The following is a 19,888-nucleotide window of genomic DNA, read 5'->3' on the forward strand; positions in this document are numbered from 1 at the left end:
ATGTGGGGCTCGATCCGAGGACCTTGAGATCATGACCTGAGCCAAAGGCAGAGGTCTGAGCCACCAGCCACCGGGCCACCCAGCTGCCACAGAAAAAGTATATTTTAAAGTACATGACAAAAGGGGCGCCGGGGTGGCTCAGTGGGTTGAGCCGCTGCCTTCCGCTCTGGTCATGATCTCGGAGTTTTGGGATCGAGTCCCGCGTCGGGCTCTCTGCTCAGCGGGGAGCCTGCTTCCTCCTCTCTCTCTGCCTGCCTCTCTGCCTACTTGTGATCTCTCTCTGTCAAATAAATAAATAAAATCTTAAAAAAAAAAATAAAGTACATGACAAAAAATCACTACTTTCAAGGTTTTTGCCTTCCCGTTCGAGAGAAAAGGCTTGTATGCCTAGAGCAATGAATGAGCACCTTAGTCATGTTTATAATTTAGTTTTCACTTGTACATAAGTGCCAGTGTCACAATATAAAGCATAAATATTATAGGGTGTCAGAAGGAGAGCAGTCATTATGAGATGAATGCATTAGGGAAAGTTTTTAAGGAGAAGATGGGATTTAAGATGTGTTCAGAATAGAAGGAGTCACTGTATCAATTAGGACCTATTGGTTGGAAGTGGTAGAAACCGAACTTAGACTAATTTAGGTAAAAAGAATTTATTGTGCTTAGAAATCAGAGGAAGACTAAATGGCCAAGCCATGGGAAGGTAATAGATACAGCTGGGTCTCAAGAACTACTGGAACTGGGGCGCCTGGGTGGCTCAGTGGGTTAAAGCCTCTGCCTTCAGCTCAGGTCATGATCTTAGGGTCCTGGGACCGAGCCCCGCGTCGGGCTCTCTGCTCAGCGGGGAGCCTGCTTCCTCCTCTCTCTCTGCCTTCCTCTCTGCCTACTTGTGATCTCTCTCTGTCAAATAAATAAATAAATAAATAAAAAGAACTACTGGAACTGGCAATATAAATGATGAATGGGTCTTTTTTTTTTTTTCTTTTTTTTTAATTTGACAGACAGAGATCACAAGTAGGCAGAGAAGCTGGCAGAGAGAGAGAGGAGGGGAAGCAGGCTCCCTGCAGAGCAGAGAGCCCAATGTGGGGCTTGATCCCAGGACCCTGGGATCACAACCGGAGCCCAGGGCAGAGGCCTTAACCCACTGAGCCACCCAAGTGACCCCTGAATGGGTCTTTAATCCTGCCATTACTATTTGTCTCTGTACCTTGTTTTTATTTTCTCTTGCTGCAAACCATTTTCTTTCCCGGTATTACCAGTCAGCTCATGAGCTCAGCAGGAGCCATCAGGGTTAAAAGGAGTGTTTTCCAGTTTTACTTCAGAAAAACCCTGGGAATAACCTGATTTGCCTGACCACTGGACCAATCAGCTAAAGCAGGAGGAGGGAGTCCTAGAGACCCTTGAGACCAACTGCTGGGGAAGCAGAAAAGGGAGAAATGCTGAGCAGAAACAGTGTTAACTGATTATGAGGAGGAATGAGTGTGGTTTAGGCAGATACCAGTTGGGCTGAGAAATTGAGGGTAAGTATGAGTAACATACATGGAGTAGGGGATTATGGAGGGCTTAGAATTTATGCAGTGGAACATCTAGAGGCCAAAGGAATCTGGTGTTCAGCCTGGGTGCCACGTTTTAAAGTGGAAAAAGATAAACTGTTGTGCCTAGAGCAGGGCAATCACTAGACTGAATGTCCATTTGTATAAGGGCAGTAGCTATCAGGGTGTATCTGCCTTTGGAGGGAGGGAGTGAAAGCTCGAAAGGTAGCAAAGATAGGCTTTAGAGTCAGTGAGAAGAGGTTTAAGAGGTTTTTAAGGCAAGGATTTCCAGCTTAGAAGGATGTGGGCATTTAAAGAAATGGAATGTAAGAGGAGTTAGGGTAAATATGATCCATTCAGATTCAGACATACGGAGTTTGAGATGCCAGTGCTGTATCCCACAGCTGGAACTGCTGTCAAGAGTTTGGAAATATATGCTGGGATTTACGGGAGATCAAATTGCACATAACTCATCTGAAACTAGAAAAGAGGAAGGCATAGTCTGGGCTCTGGAGACAATCTGCATTTAACTTGTGGTAAGAGAGTCAGTGGAGGAGGCAGCTGGGGGAAGGTTTGAGAAGGCTAAGGGAACTAGGCAAGTGCGAAGTGTAGAAAAGTTAAAAGCAGGATTTCAAGAAAGAAGAGGTGGCCTGGAAACAAGTGGTGGAGGAAACTTGGAAAAGCCAATTGTGTTTGGTGAGGTCTTAACCTTGGAAAAGAAGGGAGTTAATTGTCATTCAGATGTTTGCTGAGAGCTTAATTCCTGCTAGTGCAATGCTAATTGCTAAGGACTGGAGGAAGAGCACCGTTCTGGACCCAGAAGTTCACGGTGTGGCAGGGGAAGTGAGAAGTGAATGAATACTTAAGATACAATGTTGAAAGTGCTCAAACTGAGGGGTGCACAAGATACAGAAGTCCTGCGGAGTGGGCGGCCTCCTAAAGGAGGCGGGGTTTGCAGTCCAGGTGCCAGGTGGGTCTCCTGAGATTCCGCGTTATTCCAGGGGATCGGGTCCTCTGAGGCTACGGATAGCTCTTAGGCGGTTGTGGGGAATGGAGGCCCCAGGTAACCCTGGCGCCCGGGGACGAAAGGATGTTCGCAATATTTGGGTCCTATTTGAAAGGTGCGAGGTAGAGTTTGCAGCCTGAAGGAGGAATGCATAAAGGAAAGGAGAAAAAAAAGCTTTTCTAAATTCTCCCCTACTTTCTGGGTAAACAGAAAAGATCCGGAGGGGTGGAAGCCGAGCCCTTTGTCAGGCTAATCGACCGAAAGCTTCAAATCGCCGGGCTCCGGGAACCTTGTTATTCTTCTCCCGTTTGTACTTCGGCCGGAACCCTAGTGCCCTAGGGCCTAGTTCGACGCCGGGCTAGAAAAGCAGATGGACCCACACGAGAAAAGCGGAGTACCCGGTCGGGAAAAGCGGGGACCCGGGTGGAAGGCGCTGTCGGGCTCCGGCGGGGAGACCAGCGGACGCCGGCGGGGTGTGGGGAGCAACAGCCCTAGCAGGTGAGGATTGAGGGGAGGGGTCGCCTCGCCGTGGCCTGCTCCGGACCGCTCCCCTGAATCAGACGGGGAGTTAAAGACCGGGGCTCCAGAGTTTCGTTTTGCGTGTTACTAGCTGTGTGACCTCGTCATTTATTCTTGGAACCTCCTTTTCCTCGTCTCTGTAATCGGAATAACAGAACCTCTCAGGGTTGTTGTGAGGCGTCAGTGAACTACACTTGGAACGGTTCCGGGCGCGTGGTCAGCCCTGGATATACAGTCTGGACGAAGACAGCTCTCTTTTAGCTCCGTGGGTAACGCGGCAGTCAAAAATTACCAATTTCGGCCAGGGGTCATCCAGTTGATGAAGGGTTTTACTTTATGTTTTTTTGGGGTAAAAATACTAAACAAAAATTTATAATTATTGTTATATTATTAGAGAAGGAACGCACTACTGAGGACTTCGCAGGTACGGTGAATATTGTTACTCATAATCCCATCATCCTGCATACGACTTTAAGCCTTTTTTTTTTTTCCCTCCCTCAAATCTTTTTTTGTCAGTACACTTTTATGCTTGTAACATTAGTTTACATGCAATTTTGATTCCTCCTTATTTGCCACTTAGTAGTGTAGCCTAAGGATGGGGTTCACAAGAATAATTTTTGATTGTACAAATTCCATTTTATGGAATTATCATTTGTTTCCCAACTTCCTTTATGTGTAGAGGTAAAATTAAACACAATCAGTGAGGAAAATTGAAATATTATCTATGATTCCAGGACCTCAGATCAACTTTGTAATTTTCCTAGTTCTCTCCTTTTTTTTTTTTTTAAGATTTTATTTATTTATTTGAGAGAAAGAGAGCATGGGGTGGGGAGGAAGCAGAGGGCAGAAGAAGAAGCAGACTCCCTGCTGAGCAGGGAGCCCAGTGAGGGGCTGGATCCCAGGACCCTGGGATCATGACCTGAACCAGAGGCAGATGCTTCACCTCCTTGAGCCACCCAGGTGCCCCTATTGTTGGTCTTTTTTTTTTTTTTAAGATTTTTATTTATTTATTTGACAGAGAGAGAGATCACAAGCAGGTAGAGGGAGAGGGGGGAAGCAGGCTCCCTGCTGAGCAGAGAGCCCAATGCGGGACTCCATCCCAGGACCCTGAGACCATGACCTGAGCCGAAGGCAGAGGCTTAACCCACTGAGCCACCCAGGCGCCCCTATAGTTGGCCTTAATAGAGCTGAGGTTATTGGCCATGGATGGGAGTAGAAGTTAGGTCATGGAGTTGGGCCTTGTGCACTATTTTAGGATTTTGAATTTCTGTGTGTGTGTGTGTGCAGGGTTATTGCTGACTTATTATAAGGGGAGTACAGTCGTATTTAGACAAATTCCTTTTGTTGCCAGGCAAAGGATGGTTTGAGAGAGGTAGAGAACAGAGTCAGGGGTGCTTTGGTACTTAAAGAGTGTCTAATGGGCCAGTGACAAGGGCCTCACCTGGGAGGTTGTTAGGAATGAAGATGAAGGATGTTTGAGCTGAGTTTCAGAGGATACATTAGCTAGACAAATTCCACAGAGGCCCCTCCGGGCCTGGGAGCAGCAATCTGTTAAGGCCTGAAGCTGAGAGAGGGACTAATGGTTGGCACTTGTTGGAGTGCGAGTGTTTGTGAGTGTTGGAGTAGAGAATGGGGATGGGACTCAGGTGAGGTTGGGGAGATGAATTTTTGTTTTTCCTATCTCCTGGTCTTTGGGCCAAGACAGGAGAAAGAAATAATTTAACAGTGCATATTTTATTCCTTTTAGGGGTGGCTGGAGTAAGTAGGAGAGAGGACTATTTAGCCAAAGTTGTTATTTTACCAGAGCTATAGAACTTACATTGCTGATGTTTAGTTGTTGTTTTTTAAGGATTTTATGTATTTATTTGAGTGCAAGATAGTACACGTGTGAGATAGAGTGAGCGCATGCATGTGTGCCTATGAGCAGGGGTGGGGGGGACAGAGGGAGAGGGAGAAACTGAACAGGCTCCCCGCTGAGCATGGAGCCTGATGAGGGGCTGGATCTCAGGACTCCGGGATCCTGATCCGAGCCGAAGGCAGATGCTTTAACCCAGTGAGCCACCCAGGTGCCCCTATTGCTGTTGTTTTACATGTAGAGGCAGGAGCATGTAGTAGAAGGGCTTAAGACTAGGGTTCTGGTCCCAGCTTCAGTACTGGTGAGCGTTGTGAGCTTCGGCTAATCACTTCACCTGTTGGTGTCTGTTTCCTAGAAGAAGGAAATATCTACCTGACTTGTCCTACAGGAGCCTTGTGTGCATTCAGTGAGATAATATGTCTGGTGGTTTGAGAGTATTAAGAATGACATTTAAATGTGATGGTATTAGTGTTATTGTTTAGGTTCTAGATTTGGGGAGCTCAGATAGTGACTCAGAGTCCAACCCTTGCTACTCAAAGTGTGGACCAAAGTGTGGAGCTTTGTAGACATGAAGATTCTTGGGGATGTTATCAGAGAACACTCCTAGATCCGTCATTCCATCTGATCTTCAGAAGAATGAGGTAGAGGACACATTAACACAGCCTACCCCCAGGAAATTAGAGACTTCAAAAGATCAATAGCTTTACCTGAGGATGAAGAAGTTGATTAGGTTTAGCAGTCTGAAATTGCCAGTATTCACAATATCATAACCTAATAAGTGGTCACGTTTTCTGACTCCACATACAGTGCACACTGTAGTTCTTTTTGTAGATGAAGTGCTAAAATGTCACTTAGCCTAGGTCCGCAGTGAATTAGTTGAATATCTATTTAGGAATCAATGATTTCTTTAAAAATCCAGCATAAAAATTTAAGATTGACACAAGCGGATTGCCTGGGTCACTCAGTCATTCAGCATCTGCCTTTGGCTTGGGTCATGATCCAAGGGCCCTGGGATTGAGCCCTACGTCCGTCCGGCTCCCTGCTCAGGGGGAGGCCTCCTTCTCTCTCTCCCACTCCCCCTGCCTGTGTTCCCTTTCTCACTGTCTCTCTCAAATAAGTCAATAAAATCTTTAAAAAAAATTGACACAACCTTGGGACACCTGCCTTTGGCTTAGGTCATGATCTTGGGGTCCTGGGATCAAGTCCTGATTCAGGCTTCCTGCTTGGCAGGGAGCCTGCTTCTCTCTCTGCCTCTGTCCCTCCTCCCTGCTTATGTTCTTTCTCTTTCTCTCTGAAAAATAAATAAAATCTCAAAAGAAAAAAAAATTGACACAACTTTTTGAAGTGCGTAATTGAATTATTTTGGGGTAAATAACTCCGTAAAGGAGGCCTGTTTCTTTCCCTTTTGGCATTTTTTCTCAAGGTAATTAAATGCTTTACATACTCTGCAAACAATATTCTGCTCATAGTAAGGCCCTGGGTAAATGTTTACAGAATTAGAAAATAAGTTCCAGAATTTCACAATACATGATCTGTGTTACATTTGAAATTGTGATGCATTCATTGCTACCCTGGTAACTGTTCAATGTCTTTTTTGTTCTAGGTGGAATTGGCCCATTTGCTGAAGTTTCTTTCCCTCATAGCCCAGGGAGAAATTTACATTTGGACTTTATCTTACCATGGCTTTGGTTCTCAGGTTTCTGAATGGCGCTTATATTTTCAGACATTGCCCAAAGCCATATGCCTCATGCCCATATTTGGGTACCCGCTTTGCAGACTATTGTTCTAGTAGTCTTCAGAAACCTGTGGCTGCTTCTGGTAGAACCTCCTCTCAGAGGAAATCTGAAGGGGATTTGCAAGGACATCACCAGAGAGAAGTTGCTTTGGATATAGCATCTCCTGAAGAAAAGCCTGAAGTTAGTTTTGATAAAGCAATTAAAGATGAAATAAAGGACCATTTTAGACGTTTGAAAGATGATATTGTGAATCATTGGATAGGCCCTGAAGGCCGCCCTCTGCATGAGGTCTTGATGGAACAAGCCAAGGTTGTCTGGCAGTTCCGTGGAAAAGAAGATTTGGATAAGTGGGTAGTGACTTCTGATAAGTCTATTGGAGGCAGAAGTGAAGTGTTCCTGAAAATGGGCAAGAATAATCAGAGTGCACTGCTGTATGGAACTTTGAGCTCTGAGGTGCCTAAGGATGGGGAAAGTGGCCGCAGTGGGTACTGTGCAATGATATCCAGGATTCCAAGGGTAAGTGAAGCCCCAGAGCCTCAGTTTTTTAGTGAACTTTGGTGAATTTCACTGTAGCCCGAATAGAACCGTAGCATATGGCTTTTGTTTCTGTAAATGAACACACCTGGCAGGTCATCTGTGTATGGCGTTAAGTAACTATTGGACACAGGTATAAAGCCGAAGCACAAGGGGGATGTGGTTCCTGAAGAACGGGTACTTGTTTCTAGGCATCACTTTGGGCCAGGGTGGGGCCATTCTTAGTTTGAGGAGTCCTGAGAAGTCAGACGTTTAAACAATGATTTGTGGAGATTTGCATCTTCTCTAATAGATCACAGATCCTGTGATGGTCAGGGGTTCCTTAGAGTGGATGGAGGGTCGCCTGTGGCTTTATTTTCTTTAAGTAAACTTTTTATTTTAGAATAGTTGTAGTTTTACACAAGAATTGTACATAGAGTCCAGAAAGTTCCATGTGTCCCTCACCCATTTTCTCCAACTGTTGCCATCATAACATTGCTATAGTACATTTATCACAACTAAGAAACCAACATTGGTACATACTATTAACTAATTCCAGATACTATTTGGATTTTACCAGTTTTTCCATTTTTCCTTTTTTTGTTCCAGGATCCCACCTGGGACACCACATTACATCCAGTTGTCATGTCTCCTTAGGCTCCTTAGTCTCCTCTCATCTGCGATAATTTTCTAGTCTTTACTTATTTTTCATGAGGATGTGAGAAATCCTGGCCTGGCATTTTGTGGAATACCCCTCAAATCGGGATTTTTTTTTTTTTTTTTTCTCCTGGTAGGTCTGGGTTATTGGATTTTTAGGAAGAATACTATAGAGTTGAAGTACCCTTCTCATCACTCTTATCAGGTGCTCGTGCTAGCAACCTGACTTAACACTGATGGGTTCACCATGACCACCTGGCCAAGATAGTGTTCCTCCAGTACTCCATTGTTAAATTACTTTTTTTCTTTTTCTTTCCATACACTGTTTGGAAGCAAGTCAGTAGGTGTGTCCTATGTTCAAGTCATGGGGTAGGGCATGGGATTAAGTTGTATCTCTTGAAAGGAGTGGTATTTACACAAATTATTTGGGATTCTTCAGAAAGGAAGATTGATTTATTCTCCCACATTTACTTATTTAGTCAGGAAGTCATTTTGTATGGCTCTCAAACTTCCGGTTATAGTCCAGTACTATGTTATTTACTTTGTTGCTCAAATTGTTTTAACTTTGGCCATTGGCAGCTCTTTCAGGTTGGGTTTTGTTCCTTTGACATGCCTCTATTTTTTGTTTTTTAGCACTTTCTTGCACTACAGGATACTCTAAACACATCTTGTATTTTCTCTGTCCCAACACTAGAATTAGCCTTTTCTTTTTTTTTTTTTTTTTAAAAGATTTTATTTATTTATTTGACAGAGAGAAATCACAAGTAGGCAGAGAGGCAGGCAGAGAGAGGGGAGAAACAGGCTCCCTGCTGAGCAGAGAGCCCGATGCGGGACTCGATCCCAGGACCTGGAGATCATGACCTGAGCCGAAGGCAGCGGCTCAACCCACTGAGCCACCCAGGCGCCCTAGAATTAGCCTTTTCTTGAAGGAGCCCTTGTTTGTTTTTTTGGAGCTGTGGGTGCTTGGGTATACTTGTTGCTATTACTTGGGTAAGTATACTTGGGTATACTTGTTGCTATTACTTGGGTATACTTGTTGACATTACTTCCAGGACCTCTTAGTGGAAACGGCAGGAAATACAAAGATGTGCACCAACCCCATCTAGAGATGTGGAAACATGCCTGTAAATATTTCTGTATCTGTAGTACACTAAATATGAGTTCATGCTGTGCTCTGACTCTAATCCAGTACCATGTGGTTCATCCTGGGCTTCTCCCTCTTGCTTATCTATAATTTCCCTCTATATTAGTGGGAAACCTGTCTCCCATCACTTACTATCAGTTTACCCATGAATTCAACCCCAGGGTACATGCAGAGCAGTTTTAGAACTTTTAACCCATAACTCTGTGAGAAATAAGCTTACTAACCAGAATACAGTGTTTGTATATAGTTTCTTTTGTCTTTAGCCTTATAGTTTCTAATCAGAACACTGTTTTCCACAGTTACTTTGGTTGACTCCTTTGTCTTACCATCAACCTGTGGCTTTTTGCAAATTTGCTGACCAGGTGTTATTCCAGGACTGCCTGCACAGGCTCCCATGCCTGGCCTTGGCCACAGCCCCTGGATGTTTGCTTGGATATTGTGCTCTAAGGAGAATGGCAAATGTTAGGCATAGTCTTAGGCTTCCTATATCCAGATAATGATGAGAATGAAAGATATGTGTTGTTGGAGAGACGTATGCTTTCAAAGATTTTTTTTTCCAGTGCCTGAAATCCACAGAAGAAAATAATTCTGCAGTTAGATACACACTGGGGGGTATTGAAAATAGGTGATAAAATTTATTAAGTGTGCCCTGCCAGTCCTTGTGCTACTTTATATATGTTTATACATAAATGTATATAAATATATACATCTATCTATCTATATCCTTCTCTATATATTTATATCCCTTTAATTCCTCCCAACTCTCCTCCAAGGTGTGGTCATCCTCATCTTATAGATGAGGGAACTGAGGCTTTGGGAGATTTAGTAACTTGTCTAAGGTTATATAGCTACTTGGGCACCTGGGTGGCTCAGTTGGTAGAGCGACGGACTCTTGGTTTCTGCTCAGATGGTAATCTGAGATTGAGCCCGGCGTGGGACTCCAACCTCATGTGGAGTCTGCTTGTCCTTCTCCTTCCCCCTCTGCCCCTCTTCCACACACACCTTCCTCATGCTTGGTGTGTGTACACACTCTCTGTTGTTGTTTTTTAAGATTTTATTTATTTGTCCAGGGATGCCTGGGTGGCTCAGTGGGGTAAAGCCTCTGCCTTCGGCTCAGGTCATGATCCCGGGGTCCTGGGATCGAGTCCCACATCGGGCTTTCTGCTCCTCGGGGAGCCTGCTTCCTCCTCTCTTTCTCTGCCTGCTTCTCTGCCTACTTGTGATCTCTCTCTGTCAAATAAATAAATAAAATATTAAAAAAAAAAAAAGATTTTACTTATTTGTCCAAAAGAGAGAGAGAGTGTGCACGCACGCACAAGTAGGGGGAGCAGTAGGCAGAGGGAGAGGGAGAAGCAAGCTCCCTGCTGAGCAAGGGCCCCAACTCAGGATTCTATCCTAGGACCCTGGGATCATGACCCATTTAACCCACCAACTAACCCAGCCACTCAGGTGTCCCACTGTCTTTCTCTCTTTAAAATAAACAAATAATATCTTTAAAAAAGTTATACAGCTAGTAAATAATAGTTCATATGTGAGCACTGCTCTTCTTGAAATCAGATTACCTTTGAGATTGGTATAAATAAACACCTTTGTTAATTAACACTACGTTCCACCTTTCCTGCAAGAGACGGTATAGATAGTTGTTAAGAATACAAATTTTGGAGTTAAATGACACTGGATCTGCCGCTTCCTAGTTGAGTGCTCAGTTTCTTCATCTGTAAGGTGGAGCACAATGATAGTACCTATCTCATAGGGCTATGAGGATGAAATTCTGCCCTCAGAGTGAGTGCTTAGGGTAAGTTTTCCATGGATAGTAGCTATTTTTATAAAACAGCAGTTTTAAAACTTCACCTCTTTCATAGGTTTTCTGATCTATGGGAAGGCAGCTGTCATGTACACTCAGAATCCATTGCTCCATAGGACCAGGGTAAAAAGGTACATAGTGTAATTCATTTCCATCCTTGATACAATCGAGTGCCTACCACATGTCAACACTGTCCTGGGCCAATCATGTCTTGAACATAACTTTAGAAACAAAACTGTGTCAGTATTTTGTACTAACATAAGAATCACCAGATTTGTCTGCCTCCTAATGGTGGTAGAAAAGTCAGAAAAATGCCTAGTGGATCCTTTTGATGCTGCAAAAGATAACGACTCACATTTTGCTTTTGGTGGAAAATGAGGTGAATTAATTTTCCTTTCTGTATTGTAGGGCCCTTTTGAGAAAAAGAGGGCTTATGATTGGTCCCAGTTCAACACTCTGTATCTCCGTGTGCGTGGAGATGGTCGGCCTTGGATGGTGAATATCCGAGAGGACACGGATATAATCCAGAGGAAGAATCAGATGTACAGTTACTTCATGTTCACCCGTGGGGGGCCCTACTGGCAGGAGGTCAAGGTAACAGCACAAGTCTTTACTGTGTATGAAAATGAAGTCTTGAGATCATGGTTATGCTGGTTCATTTGTTTTCCTTATTAATCCTTCTTGGAAGGTGTGGAAAGGGAAGGAAGATAACTGACTTAAGGGTAAGATTTATATAATTGATTTTTTCTTTCATTAATATAAATGCTAGTTTCCTAACTAGTAAATATTTTTTATAAAGTTGTGACTAGGTCCATGCTAAGTCATGGGTACGTGTGTGCTCTGGGCGCAAGTAGGTGTTTAAGTTTCTGCCATATCCTCTCTTCCAGGCAACTCCCTAAGAGCAATATATGCTTCCTATTTCACAATCATGAAATTTTTATTTATTTCTTGGTAATACAATACTTTGTGAGAAGAAGCTCTGAGAAGTTGAAAAACGTTTGCCTGGAGGAAAATAAATAGAAATTCAGGGAATGAATTTCAACTGCCCATTCTCTTCTTCTGCCTACTGAAAGATTTTTAATCCTTTTTTTTTTTTTTTTTTTTAAAGATTTTATTTATTTATTTGACAGAGAGAAATCACAAGTAGATGGAGAGGCAGGCAGAGAGAGAGAGAGAGGGAGGGAAGCAGGCTCCCTGCTGAGCAGAGAGCCCGATGCGGGACTCGATCCCAGGACCCTGAGATCATGACCTGAGCCGAAGGCAGCGGCTTAACCCACTGAGTCACCCAGGCGCCCCAAGATTTTTAATCCTTAAACTCAAAAGAAAGTTCCCATTTTGCTTAAACTTAAACCTAAGGGTCATTCTGGATTCCTTTCCCCCTCATCCCACATATAGCCTGTTAGCAAATCTTATCACCTGTACCTCTGAAATACACCCAGAGTCTGATCATTTCTCGCCCATCTCTCTCACTGTCATCCCAGTGCCTTTGGATTACTACAGCAGCTGCTTTATTGATTTCCTTTGCTCTCTTGCCTCCTAAAATCCACTCTCCACATAGCAGCCAGAGTGATCTAACAGCATAGTGCAGATTACATCACTCACATCCTTAAAACCCTCTGGTGGCTTCCCCTTACAATCAGATTGAAGCCCAAACTCCTTAACATGGTTTACTGGGCCTGTAGTATTGGACCCTGTCTTTATCCTGCGTCTCCCACCTCCCTCCCTCCTCCATAATGGCCCCTTTCCTGTGTGTCACACCCAACAAGCTCACCTCCCTCTCAGAGCCTTAGACTTGGTGTTTATCTCTGGTATGCTCTTCCCCCATAGCCTCACCTGCTTCCTCTTTTCTATCATTCACCTGTCAGGTCGAAATTCACCTCAAAGACGTCTGATCCCTGTAGCTAGAATTGTACCCTCTAACACAGTTACTTTGAGTAACATTACCCTGGTTTTTTTTTTCTTTTTTCTTTTTTGAGATTTATTGATTTAAGGTGCCTGGGTAGCTCAGTCGTTAAGCATCTGCCTTTGGCTCAGGTCATGATCCTATATGTTTTATAATATACATTGTTCACTGAGTTTTACATATAACTTTCTGCTGAAATATTTTTACATTTTTAATTTCTGCTTAAATTACTATAAAATAAACCAGATTTTAGTTATTTCATCCTTTATTATTGTACATTTAGATTGTTTTCAGAATTTTGTACTGTTGTACCAAACTCTGAAGTAGATAACCTTATTTTCTTAGGATATATTCTTAGAAATCACATTCCTAGAATAAATGATTTATTTTTAAGGCATTTGCACATTGCCAGATTATTCTATAGTATTACTATTTAATTGTTAACAATTACTTTCTTCCCTGAAAATACATAGAGTCCTAATCTTTGTCTGGAAAGAATAGTTGTTTGCAACAGCTCTCTTTAAATTATTGAGGGAAAGTGATGGGGAAGAGATTTTTCTTTTCTTAGAGTATTATTGAAGTACAGTGTTATATGAGTGTCAGGTGTGCAACATAGTGATTCAGCATTTATATATATTACTCAGTGCTCACCACATTAAGTGTAGTCACAAGAGGTTTTTATTTTTTTAAGATTTTAGTTTGGTGCCTAGGTGGCTCAGTGGGTGAAGCCTCCGCCTTTGGCTCAGGTTATGATCTCAGGGTCCTGGAATTGAGCCCTGCATCGGGCTTCCTGTTCAGCAGGGAGCCTGCTTCTCTCTCTCTCTCTCTGCCTGCCTCTCTGTCTACTTGTGATCTCTCTCTCTGTCAAATAAACAAATAAAATCTTGAAAAAAAATTTTTTTTAGTTATTATTTAAGAGAGAGAGTAAGCCTGCATAGGCAGGGGGAGGGGGAGATGGAGAGGGAGAAGCAGACACCCCAGAGTGGGGAGCCCAATGTCTTCATCCCAAACATTGAAGGCAGATACTTACAGACTAAGCCACCCAGGTGCCCAAGAGGTTTTTGTTTTGTTTTAGATTTTATCTATTGACAGAGAACGCACAGGTAGTGGGAGAGGGAGAGAGAGAAGCAGACACTTCACTGAGCAGGGAGTCTGATGTGGGACTTGATCCCATGACCCTGAGATCATGACCTGAACTGAAGGCAGAGGCTTAACCGACTGAGGCACCCAGACGCTCAAGAGGTTTTTAATTAAATGTTACTAATTGCTGTTCAGTTGTTCATGAATAAGTCTCCTATAGTAAATAGAAGTGAGATGCTCAAATATTTACTTTGATTATGGAGAGAAAACAGGAAAATGATGGAAAAATTATATAGTTTACTGTCACTTGTAGAGAAAGAACTGTGCATCCTTTTCTTTTATACAAGATGTAGTGTTCCTTCTTAGCTTTTATCCAGTCAAAAATATCCAGTTCCCTTGGTGTAGACAGTGGTTTTAGAGACTTGTGTCAAAAAGGCAGAAGAGATTAGTTTGCGGTATGGTGTAGTATGTGACACATGACACATGATAAGCAGGTGGCCTTGATTCCATTTCCACAATATGTTTTGAATAATGAGGTAGTCGAACTGCCAAACTAGGATGCAAAATGAGAAACTGATGGCGGGGGAACCTCTCCAGGTTTGTTTGACAGGAATGAAGGGAGCGGGGGAACTAGGATGTGACCATATATATGTATGTATGTATGTATTATTGATTTATGACTTATTTATTTACATTTATTTATTCAGATTTATTTTAGAGCGAGTGAGCATGAGCGGGAGAGGTAGAGGGAGAGAGAATCTCAAACAGACTCCGTGTTGAGCAGGGAGCCTGATGCAGGGCTCCATGCAGCACACCACCCTGAGATCATGACCTGAGTGGAAACCAAGGGTCCAGTGCTTAACTGACTGAGCCATCCACATGCCCCTGGATATGACTGCATTTTAATCTGCTGTGTGAGCAGTGTGATCTTGTATAGTGGTGGGTTTGAATCTGAGTTTTTGAGTTTGTTTTTATGTCAACAAGTGCTTTTGGTGATAAATAATCTGAACAGCACATTTTTTTAAACATTTATATTTTTTGGCTCAAAAATCAAAATCTAAAGTGATGTTCAGTGAGAAGTCTCACTCCCACTCGTGTCCCCATCCACCCTCTTCCTGCCCACCTGGGGTAGGTAGTCACTTTTCAGTAGTTTCTTGAGTAGCTTGGCAGTTACATTATGCAGATGTAAGCAAAAATAAGTACTTACTCCTAGTTTCTCCAATTTTTCCTACTCAAAAATAAAAATAGCATGCTTTGGGCATCTTCTGTGCTTAGTTTTAAAATTTAAATCCTAGGGGTGCCTGTGTGGCTCTGTGGTTAAGCGACCGACTCTTGTTTTCGACCCAGGTCGTGATCTCAGAGTCATGAGATCGAATCCAACATCAGGCTCTCTGCTGGGTGTGGAGCCTTCATAGGATTCTATCCCTCTGCAACCCTACCCCTCTAAAAAAATAAATAAAATTTAAATCCCAGAGAGCTTCCATATCAATGTGTGGAGTTACTCTCCTTTTTTTGTTATTTTATTTGGTATTTTTGGTTCCATGGAAATCCTCTAGTTGATTCCTCTATTAATAGATACTGGGTTGTTCCTAGTTGCTATAAGTTTTTTTTTTTTTTTAAAGATTTTATTTATTTATATGATAGAATCACAAGTAGGCAGAGAGGCAGGCAGAGAAAGAGGGGGAAGCAGGCTCCCCGCTGAGCAGAGAGCCCGATGTAGGGCTCGATTCCAGGACCCTGGGATCATGACTTGAGCCGGAGGCAGAGGCTTTCACCCACTGAGCCACCCAGGTGCCCCTGCTATAAGTTTTTAAAAAAATTTTTTTGAGGTGTTATTTTTTTTATAAAAATTTTTATTTTTAAATATTTATTTATTTGATAGAGAGCAAGAGAGGGAACACAAGCAGAGGAAGTGGGAGAGGGAGAAGCAGACATCCCGCTGAGCAGGGAGCAGGATGCATGGCTCGATCCCAGGACCCTGGGATCATGACCTAAGCCAAAGGCAGACGCTCAATGACTGAGCCATCAAGACACCCCTTTGAGGTGTTTTTAAAATTTGTGTTTCTACTGTGGATTCTGTCTTCTTCACTAGTATATAGGTTTTCCCTTTGTATCCTGTGTAGATCTGCATTAAGAAAATAGCAGCATGGTGTTAAGTTGTATAGATGCACCATAATTTAACCATTCCCTACTTTTCCTTTTCCTTTTTTTTCTATTAGAAAAAGCTACATCTTTTTTTTTCTTTAAGATTTTATTTATTTATTTGACACACAAGTAGGCAGAGAGGCAGGCAGAGGGAGAGGGGGAAGCAGGCTCCCTGCTGAGCAGAGAGCCTGATGCGGGGCTCAGTCCCAGGACCCTGAGATCATGACCTGAGCCAAAGGCAGAGGCCTAACCCATTGAGCCACCCAGTCGCCCAGAAAAAGCTATATCTTTATGTATTTGTCAGAGTTTATAACCTACATTCCTCAAAGTGAAATTGGTTGGTCAGAGTTACAACATTTCAAAATTTGCTAAATACTGCCATTAGTGGGGCACCTGGGTGGCTCAGTCGGTGAAGTGTCTGCCTTCAGCTCTGGTCTTGATCCCAGAGTCCTGGGATCAAGCCCAACATCGAGCTCCTTTCTTTTCTTTTTTTTTTTTTTAATTTGTCAGAGAGAGCGAGCGAGCACAAGCAGACAGAATGGCAGGCAGAGGCTGAGGGAGAAGCAGGCTCCCTGCCGAGCAAGGAGCCCGATGTGGGACTCGATCCCGGGACGCTGGGATCATGACCTGAGCCGAAGGCAGCTGCTTAACCAACTGAGCCACCCAGGTGTCCCTCAAGCTCCTTTCTTGACAGAGAAACGCCTTCTCCCTCTGCTTCTTCCTGCTGCTCCCCCTCCTCATGCTCTTTCTGACAAAAAAATAAAATCTTAAAAAAATAATTGCCATCAGTTTTCTACATAAAACATTGCCATAAACTTAGCAGCTTCAAACGGCCCATGTTTATTAGGTCACAGTTCAATAGGTCATGAGTTGGGCTCAATATAGCTCGGGGCCTAGAAGGCTAAAATCAAGGTTGTCAACTGGGCTGTATTCCTTTCCGGAGGCTCTGGGGAAGAATTCACTTAAAAGTTCATTGTAGTTGTTGGCCAGATTCAGTTCCTATGATTATAGGACTAACATCCTGCTTTCAGTACTCGTTGTCATCTGAGTGCCACTCTCAGCTCCTGGAAGCTTCCTGCAATCCTTGTCATTTTGCTTCTGCCCTTTTCAGAGCCAGCAGTGAAGAATCTGCTCCCAAGAGATGCTTTAACCTCTTTTGCCAGTCCTCCTGTAGGCTCAAGTGATTAAGTTGGGCCTTCAGAGGATAATCTTCCCTATATTAAGGTCGGGTGCTTTGGGACCTTCCTTATGCATAGTCCTTTCCCAACAGCAGATGTTAGGGTGAATACCTGGAGGGTGTATGGATACAGAAGGTGGAAATCTTGGGGCCATCATGGACTCCTGCCTCCCAGTTGCAGGCTACTTTCTGAGTCATGCCAGTCTGTACGCCTACCAGTAGCATACAAGTGTGCCCATTTCTCCCCTTCCCCATATTTCCATTGATTGTTAAATCTTAGTCACCTGTGAAAGCTTTGTAGATACTAGTTTTTGTCCATAAATGTTGGAAATATTTTTTTCCTAATTTATCTGTTGCCTTTGCTGTCAAAAAATTAAATTGTACTCTTACCATTTTTCCTTTGGGATTTCTGGCTTAGAAAGGTTTTCATCTAACACTTAATACTTCAACTAAAAAATATATCTATGATCCAAATGCCTGGCCACTTGTCATAACTGTGTAAATTAGAACTAGAAGATTAGAATTAAAGAATGTTAGAATTTGGGTGCCTGGGTGGCTCAGTGGGTTAAGCCTCTGCCTTCGGCTCGGGTCATGATCTCAGAGTCCTGGGATCGAGTCCCGCATTGGCCTCTCTGCTCGGTGGGGAGCCTGCTTCCTCCTCTCTCTCTCTCTCTGCCTGCCTCTCTACCTACTTGTGATCTCTGTCTGTCAAATAAGTAAATAAAATCTTTAAAAATAAAGAAAGGAAGAAAGAAAAAGAATGTTAGAATTAAACTATCACTGCAGTTCCATACAGATGCTTCAGTTGCTTGTATTAGCTCTGAAGTAAATGGTTTCTCTTTTCAGATTCCTTTCTCCAAATTTTTCTTCTCTAATCAAGGAAGAATTCGGGACGCCCAGTACCAGCTTCTGCTTGACAAGGTAGTATTTTCCTGTACTTTAACTCAGAGCTGTGATCTTTAGTGAAACGAAACTCCTGTGAGGATTTCAAGTCCATTTTTGAGGGTTGGCAAATGAAGGATGAAAATTCTTAACAAGGTCACCCCTGGTATTCCACACACAGACTGACTCAGACCTGTTCTATGAACCAAATCCATGCAGGAGGACTTGTAGTGTGGTCATCTTTTCAGCTTGCCTACATTTAATTTAGCTCCAAAATAAGAGAACAGTATTCCAGTTCAGGAGGACTTCAAGGATCCTCCATTAGATATCCATGCTGTCCTCACCAGTCTTAAGTGGCACTATTTTAAAGAAAGGTTAGAGGAGTAGAAAGAAAATCAGCCCTTCACTTCCTTTTACGATTTGCTATAGCATAGAACTATGGTATACTTGTTAAGGCCTAATAGTGTAAAGACCCAGTTATATTAATCACATTATGGAACTTAAATTCCAGGAACAGCGTCAGTGTATGAGATTTTTATCAGTTTCTCTATTTTAAATGTAGATCTCTTCTATTGGATTCACCTTGGCTGATAAAGTGGATGGTCCATTCTTCCTGGAAATAGATTTTATTGGAGTGTTTACAGATCCAGCCCACACAGAAGAGTTCGCCTATGAAAATTCTCCAGAGCTTAACCCAAGACTTTTTAAATAGAGATGGTAATTTTGTAATACCAGACTAAGAGTAGCAGTATCCATGATGACCGAGACAAATAAAGTATTTAATGGCTTTCATCCAACAGCTGGTATGTATTCCCTGAGCCAAAGGTAAATGCTGTTGCCAAGAGGGGCCACACAGGTAGACGCAGCATGAAACTAGATTCTAAGCTATAACTTGATGCAAGTCCTGATGTGGAGGTACTATGTAAAGAACTTAACTGTTTTGGGTTAAAATGATTTGTTAGGAACAATTCCTACACACATACGCATTGCCAAAGCAAGCAGCCCTCAAAATGACTGTTGATGTCCTTCTCCTACTCTGTTCCTTGTAGGTTCTTGTGTTTTCTAATCCATCGTTGGAGGAAAGGAGATTGCTAAACAATTCCGTGATTTTTAGTATATTCACAGACTTGTCGATTTTTATCACAAGCTAATTTTAGAAAATTTCTATCTGCCCTAGTAGTAATCTTAATACCCCTTCAGCAGGCACTCTTAATTCCCACCCCCTGCCCCAGGTGTCTGCTGATCTGCTTTCCCATAGGTTCAGCTTACCTGGATATGTCCCACAAAGACAATCATGTAATATGTAATCTTTTATGTCTGGCTTCTTTTCACTTAGCATAGTGTTTGTGATTCATCCATGTTGTAATACTTTATTAGGACTTTATTTCCTTTTAAGTGCATCATTTTTAATCTATTAATGGACAACTGGATTTTCTTTACTTTTTGGCTACAATGAATACTACTACTATAAATATCAGCCTGTAAGTTCTTGTGTGGACATGTCCTTCTTTTTCTTGGGTATATACCTAGGAATAGAAGATCATGTGCCTCTTGTGCTTCAGTGTTACACATGCCAATGCTGGGTAATGTGGTAGATATATCTATATCTATATCTATCTATCTATCTATCTATATATATATATTTTTAAAGATTTTCTTTTTTGGTTGAGAGAAAACACAAACAGGGGAGCAGCAGAGGGAGAGAGAGAAGCAGTCTTCACACCAAGCAGGGAGCCCAATGAGGGGCTGCATCCCAGGACCCTAGGATCATGACCTGAGCCGAAGGCAGTTGCTTAGCTGACTGAGCCACACAGGCGCCCCTGTGGTAGACATATTTAACTTTAAGAAACTACCAACCTGTTTTCCAAAGTGATTATATCCTTTTAACCTTCTTAGCTGCAGTGCATTTGACGGTGATTTAATTGATCGGATATCTGC

General features: G+C 42.7%; 1 protein-coding gene across 1 annotated transcript; it reads left to right on the plus strand.

Moving 5' to 3' along the window:
* Positions 1 to 2,912: 2,912 nt before the first annotated feature.
* Positions 2,913 to 18,747, plus strand: NDUFAF1 (NADH:ubiquinone oxidoreductase complex assembly factor 1). The gene is made up of 5 exons (XM_044230797.1): positions 2,913 to 3,033; positions 6,513 to 7,161; positions 11,172 to 11,357; positions 17,915 to 17,989; positions 18,513 to 18,747. The coding sequence occupies exons 2-5, from the start codon at positions 6,589 to 6,591 to the stop codon at positions 18,660 to 18,662; spliced, it is 984 nt and encodes a 327-aa protein (XP_044086732.1). The 5' UTR covers positions 2,913 to 3,033; positions 6,513 to 6,588; the 3' UTR covers positions 18,663 to 18,747.
* The last annotated feature ends 1,141 nt before the right edge of the window (positions 18,748 to 19,888 follow it).

Source organism: Neovison vison, chromosome 13 (genome assembly GCF_020171115.1).
Source record: "Neovison vison isolate M4711 chromosome 13, ASM_NN_V1, whole genome shotgun sequence".
NCBI classification, from domain to species: Eukaryota; Metazoa; Chordata; class Mammalia; order Carnivora; family Mustelidae; genus Neogale; species Neogale vison.